At 46.1% G+C, this 6,657-nt stretch overlaps 1 protein-coding gene across 4 annotated transcripts in view; it reads left to right on the forward strand.

Moving 5' to 3' along the window:
- The window catches only part of LOC121867880 (glutamate [NMDA] receptor subunit 1-like), a 49,796-nt gene that overhangs the window by 41,949 nt on the left and 1,190 nt on the right, over positions 1-6,657 (forward strand). For all 4 annotated transcript variants that reach the window (XM_042368007.1, XM_042368021.1, XM_042368013.1 and 1 more), the window contains 8 exons: positions 175-421; positions 1,042-1,199; positions 1,645-1,775; positions 2,720-2,823; positions 3,155-3,303; positions 3,788-3,945; positions 4,376-4,802; positions 5,075-6,657. The exon at positions 5,075-6,657 is cut by the window's right edge and continues 1,190 nt beyond it. In XM_042368007.1, the coding sequence (XP_042223941.1) occupies positions 175-421; positions 1,042-1,199; positions 1,645-1,775; positions 2,720-2,823; positions 3,155-3,303; positions 3,788-3,945; positions 4,376-4,802; positions 5,075-5,533 (1,833 nt within the window). In that variant the 3' untranslated portion in view covers positions 5,534-6,657. The remainder of the gene's footprint in view (positions 1-174; positions 422-1,041; positions 1,200-1,644; positions 1,776-2,719; positions 2,824-3,154; positions 3,304-3,787; positions 3,946-4,375; positions 4,803-5,074) is intronic.

Consider the following 6,657-nt stretch of genomic DNA (forward strand, 5'->3'; position numbering starts at 1 on the left):
GAGAGTGGGTCCAAGCATACACACACACACACACACACACACACACACACACACACACACACACACGTAACCGAAGTACAAAAAACAACCAAAGATAACAACAACAATTAAAACAATAAAGCATAAAACATCAATATACTCTACCACACTAACCTCCTTCTTCCCCTCCTACAGGTCCTAACTATCGAGGAGAAGCCCTTTGTGACGACGCAGAAGATCGAGAGCAAGGCAGAGTGTCTGGGTGGTGGCCGAGTCTTGTGTCCATGGTATAACACCTCAGGGGATGGGGCCGACCTCTACTGCTGTACTGGCTACTGCATCGATTTGCTCAACACACTAGCTAATAAGATCAACTTCACCTTCGAACTCGCTCTCTCCCCTGATGGTCAGTTTGGGTCTCTACGGATGAATGAAAACACAGGTGAGGAAAACTAAAGGTGTTTCTTATGGTGTTAATACAGGTTAATGATTTTACAGGTGAGGGGATATGATGATGTCAGTACAGGTTAATGATTTCACAGGTAAGAGAAGAGGTGGAATTGTGTGTTGTGACGTATATGTAACAAAAACTCCCTTTATATAAGTTAACACACATTTAACACGAGTATTAAGTGTAATGATCACCTCTTTAATGGCTTGCATCGTAACTAATCTTAAAATTTAGTATAAAAAGAAAAAAAAGATGTTAACAATACCGAGAAGAGGTTTAGCTGGTGCTGGTCTACTTCGATTTACGATGGGTTACTGCCCTGTAGCTCCTGTCGTCAATAGAATCGTATTTACCGTTATAAATTAAGATATCGTAAATCGGGGGACTACCTATATTATGAAAGGTCAACACTTAAAACTAGTCCACTATCATTCCTCCTGCCACGTAAATCGAATCGCATATCTTAATTGTACGTTATAAATTGGGAGCTATCGTAAATAAACCGAGATATCGTAAATCGGGGGGATACCTTATTGTGAAAGGTCAACACATAAAACTAGTCCACTCTCATTCCTCCTACCATGTTGCATCTCACTGGTGTCGTGTTGTAGGCAAGAAGGAATGGACGGGTCTCATTGGCCAACTGGTGAATCAGACACACGGAGCGGATATGATTGTGGCGCCGCTGACCATCAACCCGGAGAGAGCACAGGTTATAGAGTTCTCCAAACCCTTCAAGTACCAAGGCATCACCATCGTGGAAAGAAAGGTGAGGGTTTGTTTACAGTGTACAGTTAGTTCCTTTCTTTCTGTCATGCGAATCCGAGAAAGTTTCATTCACTTTCTCTCATTTATGATATCCATTATCTCTCTCTGTCATGTGAATCAGGGAAAGTTTCATTCACTTTCTCTCATTTATGATATCCATTATCTCTCTCTCTGTCATGTGAATCAGGGAAAGTTTCATTCACTTTCTCTCATTTATGATATCCATTATCTCTCTCTGTCATGTGAATCAGGGAAAGTTTCATTCACTTTCTCTCATTTATGATATCCATTATCTCTCTCTCTGTCATGTGAATCAGGGAAAGTTTCATTCACTTTCTCTCATTTATGATATCCATTATCTCTCTCTCTGTCATGTGAATCGGGGAAAGTTTCATTCAGCTTCATCAACTCAGAGTAAACTAATACATTATTGTGTGTGTCGGCAGCAACCTCGGTATTCCACGTTGGTATCCTTCCTTCAACCTTTCCGCAACACACTGTGGATTCTGGTGATGGTGTCAGTGCACGTCGTAGCCCTTGTTCTCTACCTCCTCGACAGGTTTAGTCCCTTTGGCAGGTGAGTCGTGTTTGGGTTCATATACTTTAAGTTTTGGGTTCAGGTATTCTAACTTTGGGTTCAGATACAATATAAAATAAACCTGGATCGACTCTTAAACCAGTTAGGAGTCGATATAACACAAGTCCCCTGTAACGTTGACTTCACTTTAAACTCCACGAAAACACCTTCTTTACAAACATTTAAATTAATTTCCTAAACAACAGAAACTAAACGTCTTTATATATATACCAATCAAAAGTTAAATAGCCATAATCACAACATCACATAACATCTAACTTCATTTCCACTATTATACATCTCGGACTTATATACTTATCACAATGATGTTATAGACGGTAAGGCAGCAAGCAATTTCGGTGTGGGGCAGTCTTGAGTAGATCACACTGAGTTAAGACTTGTTGTTCACTCGCACCATAAAGTATCGGTGCAGGGTGAGATCGACGAGTTCCGAAACCATACGTATACACTGTGATATGTCGGGAAGGTTGGTAACTGTATCCTCATATCCCCCCCCCCCCTCCACTAGGTGTTGCCATTTGGCTGACAATCGGGGCTGCCAACATACGGCTGGAACAACTCGCCTTTCCCAATACCTATCGTCACTGGTCTCAAATTGTTCACACTACAGTATGCACCGATACTTTTTGTAGCGAGTGTACGCCCCTTTATATCACGGGAATTCTGGGTAACTCACAGAAGCAATGTCTTGATTGGTTAGTTACCGTCTGTCCCTGCTAATATTCTATCTCCTGATTGGTTCAATTCCACACCCACTTGTGGCCAACCACCAAACGGGTTTCCTTGACCAACATCACTAGTAGTAGTAATTCACAATGGCCGCCTCACGTACTGAAAGTGGACTCTATTAGAACACATTGATCTATAATAAGTGTATGTGTATATTTAAAGAGTGTCAACATTATGTCTCCTCACTGCTTCAGGTACAAACTAGCCAACATGGACGGAACAGAAGAGGACGCTCTCAACCTCTCCTCTGCCATATGGTTCGCCTGGGGTGTATTGCTCAACAGCGGGATAGGTGAAGGTAAGGTCACGTGGTCTGGCCCAGGTAATAGAGCTTGTTGACGCCTTCATACTCTTACACACCCTTTTACACCCTACTACAGCTCCCTACACCCTATTAAACCATTTTGCAGCTCCCTACACCCTACTACACCTCCTTACTACACCCCCTTACACCCTATTACACCCTACTACACCTCCTTACTACACCTTCCTACACCCCCTTACACCCTACTACACCCCCTTACTACACCTCCCTACACCCCCTTACACCCTACTACACCTCCCTACACTCACCACTTTACAGGTACACCCAGGAGTATACTACACCTACCTGTCTCTTCTCATTACAGGTACACCCAGGAGTTTCAGTGCCAGGGTGTTGGGCATGGTGTGGGCCGGATTTGCCATGATTATCGTAGCTTCGTATACTGCCAACCTCGCTGCGTTCCTGGTGTTAGACCGACCACAGACCTCACTAACTGGTATTAACGATGCTAGGGTGAGTGTGTGTTTATTTGGGAGGGTCTCTCTGTCTGTGTGTGTCTGTCTGTGTCTGTATCTCTGTCTGTGTATGTCTGTCTGTTTATCTGTCTGTCTGTGTTTGTGTGTGTCTGTCTGTGTGTCTGTCTGTATCTCTGTCTGTGTATGTCTGTCTGTTTATCTGTCTGTCTGTGTTTGTCTGTCTGTGTCTGTTCTGTGTTTATTCTTATTCCATCTGCTATTGTCTTTGTCTGTTTCTCTGTCTATATTCCTATTTCAACCCTTCTGCCTGTCTGTATTTCCGTCTGTCTGTACTAAACTTCTTTATTGGGGGGGGGGTGGCTAATCTTCAGGTGGTCTTTTAACCCCCAAACAACAAACTAAAACAAATATAAATAATGTGTATATAGAATAGGTCTTGTAATCACTATATACATGCCATCACAAAACATTATCATCATTCAACGTAAATATTAATCTCTTTTCTCTCTTTCATCCACCAGTTACGGAACCCAATGGAGAATTTCACATACGCTACCGTTAAAGGCTCGTCAGTGGATATGTACTTCCGTCGGCAGGTAGAGTTAAGTAATATGTACCGTACTATGGAAGGGAATAACTATCTGACAGCCGAAGCCGCCATCGCTGCTGTCAAGTCCGGGTGAGTGAAGTCCTTATCTGGGTTAGGGGTCTCTGCTGTGCCGAACTTGGAATGTATTTAATTAGCTTTTTTGTCTGTTTTCGATGTTTGAACCATTTTTTTTGTGGATTGTAATGATAAGGGTCTTTATATACGTGTTATGCACCAGTTGTAATGATGATAATAATAATAATAATAATAATAATAATAATAATAATAATAATATGCTTCACAGATCATGTATACAGTCGCCTCCAGGTGTGTTGTTACTCCCTCCTACTTTGCCTCCCTTACTTAGGTGGCACCGTGGCACTACTCATGGCTAGGAAGTCACTTCCCTAGCCATGAGTAGTGCCACAGTGCCAAGTAAGCAAGGTAGTGGTTAACAACACACCTGGAGGCAACTGTACACTAGAATAAATATTTTTTTCTTACAATTTAAATCTTGCAGGAAGTTAAAAGCCTTCATCTGGGATAGTTCACGCCTGGAGTACGAGGCAGCCCAAGACTGTGAATTAGTCACGGCGGGGGAACTGTTCGGTCGCTCCGGTTATGGCATCGGTCTCAAGAAGAACTCCCCCTGGGCGGACCGCGTCACCCTCGCCATCCTAGAGTTCCACGAGAGCGGGTACATGGAGGAGCTGGATAACAAGTGGATATTACAGAACCAAGAGGATATCTGTAACACGGATGAAAAGGCGCCGGCGACCTTAGGCCTCAAGAATATGGCCGGGGTGTTCATTCTGGTGGCTGTTGGTATTGTTGGGGGGATTGGCCTCATTATTATTGAGATTATTTACAAAAAACATCAGATACGGAAACAAAAGAGACTGGAAATAGCTCGTCATGCTGCTGATAAGTGGAGAGGAGCCATAGAGGTGAGTTGTGTACACCTACACTGTCTGTTGTACAGTGTACACCCTCGGTGTACTGTATATACACACACTCGCACACTGGATGTTTTAATTACTTCACACACACACACACACACACACACACACACACACTGTCTTGTTGTGGTGTCAGAAGTAAACAGTTATCATTTTCAAGTATGTAAATTAAATGTATGTAATCATTGTTGTGTAGTGTTGTGCTACATAAGTTAAGTGTTACTACACACGGTACAATAACATTATCTGATGTGCCACAGAAACGCAAGACGCTGAGAGCCTCCATGATGATGCAGAGGAGACTTAAGGCCAACGGGGTGAACGAGCCGTCAGTGATCTGTGTCAACGTTGAGGGCGGGTCAGGTACTGGGGCAGGAGCTGGGGCGGGTGCCGGGGCGGGGGCGGGGGCCGGGGCTGTGGTGGTTAGCTCGGCGAGTGGCGCTGCAGCAGCCAGTGTTGGAGCAGCTGACCTGCCCCGGATGCTTCCTCCGCCACCGCCAGCACCCTTGGCACCTCCGTCACCTCCAGGTCTACCTCCAGACGTGCCGCCAGCACCTCCTGCGCCAAGATGGGCTAACGACATCCGGCAGCGTCATGTTTCAGCTCAGGACGAAGGTCTGCCCCCACCTCCTCCACCCCCGGCAGGTGTGGACACCATGCGGCTGCACGCCTCTTACAAGAACCTATTCGGCCATGACCCGCCAGATCTGGTGGCGTGAGCATCGACTGTAGCCTCTGTATCAGAGGTCGCCAGGCTCACAGGGGCAAGTGACCCTGGCAGGGAGGCCCACACTGACTCCCCTCTTCATTACGTCCACTCGGCGGCGCCCCGGGCCACGCCCCCCCCCCCTGCCAGCCGGGCCAGGGGGGGCACTACTACGCTTCTCACTCGTCAACAACATTGTATAAACCCATGGACATTTATAGCATGTTATCAGTGGGTCATAGAACCTTGACCACCCTAACTTTTATTGTTTATTTTGGTAAAACACATTCAAGCCCTTCTGCAACTCCTGGTTAGAAAGCTAAACATTATTTAGTTAAGGTAAGACACACAGCAGTTGATGAGGGAACCTGTGTGTGTGTGTGTGTGGTGAGACCCAGTAGACACACTCTCATAGTACCCCCTGGGAGAGAGAGGGCGTGCTTGTTGATCTGTTGTTGTCCTCCGATCCTGCACCCTCACCAGGAGTATTTTAGATAGGGAACATTAGTGTGGAGCCCCGACCAGTGTGAGGGGCAGGGGGGGGACTGTCCCCTCACGCCGTCAGCACGAGGGGCGAGTGGCAAAGAGTGACCCCTCAAGCTGCTGGTGTGAGGGACAGGTAACATTAAGTTCCCTCTGAGTGTGTGAGGGCCAGACGAAGCAGTTACTACCCCTCTGTTATCACTAATGAACTGCACTTCACCTCCTTCCAGAAGTTCCCATAATGGTGTTGGTGGAGAGTGTGGCCATGGCCCTGACCTGCTGTGAACACGACTAGGTCCCTGTCAGGTCAAGTGGTGTTAACAGCGAGGTGTGACGCTGAGTACCCCCTCATGCTGTCAGTGTGAGGAGTGGTGGCTGTCAGAACACTGCCCCTCATGCTGTCATTGTGAGGAGTGGTGGCTGTCAGGACACCCCCCCTCACGCTGTCAGAACACCCCTTCCCTCACCCTGTCAGTGCGAGGTGTGGTGACTGTCAGCACACACACCCTCACGCTGTCAGAACACACCCCCCTGCCTCATTATACAAGTTTCTGTTAACCTCGTAAGGCCTCCGCTAAATATCTGGAATCTACATTGTTGATGATACGCTTATTATCGTTGTGTGTTGTGATTACAGAGGTGAACAGCCAAACA

This window comes from Homarus americanus, unplaced genomic scaffold (genome assembly GCF_018991925.1).
Source record: "Homarus americanus isolate GMGI-L3 unplaced genomic scaffold, GMGI_Hamer_2.0 scaffold32583, whole genome shotgun sequence".
In the NCBI taxonomy this organism is placed as follows: Eukaryota; Metazoa; Arthropoda; class Malacostraca; order Decapoda; family Nephropidae; genus Homarus; species Homarus americanus.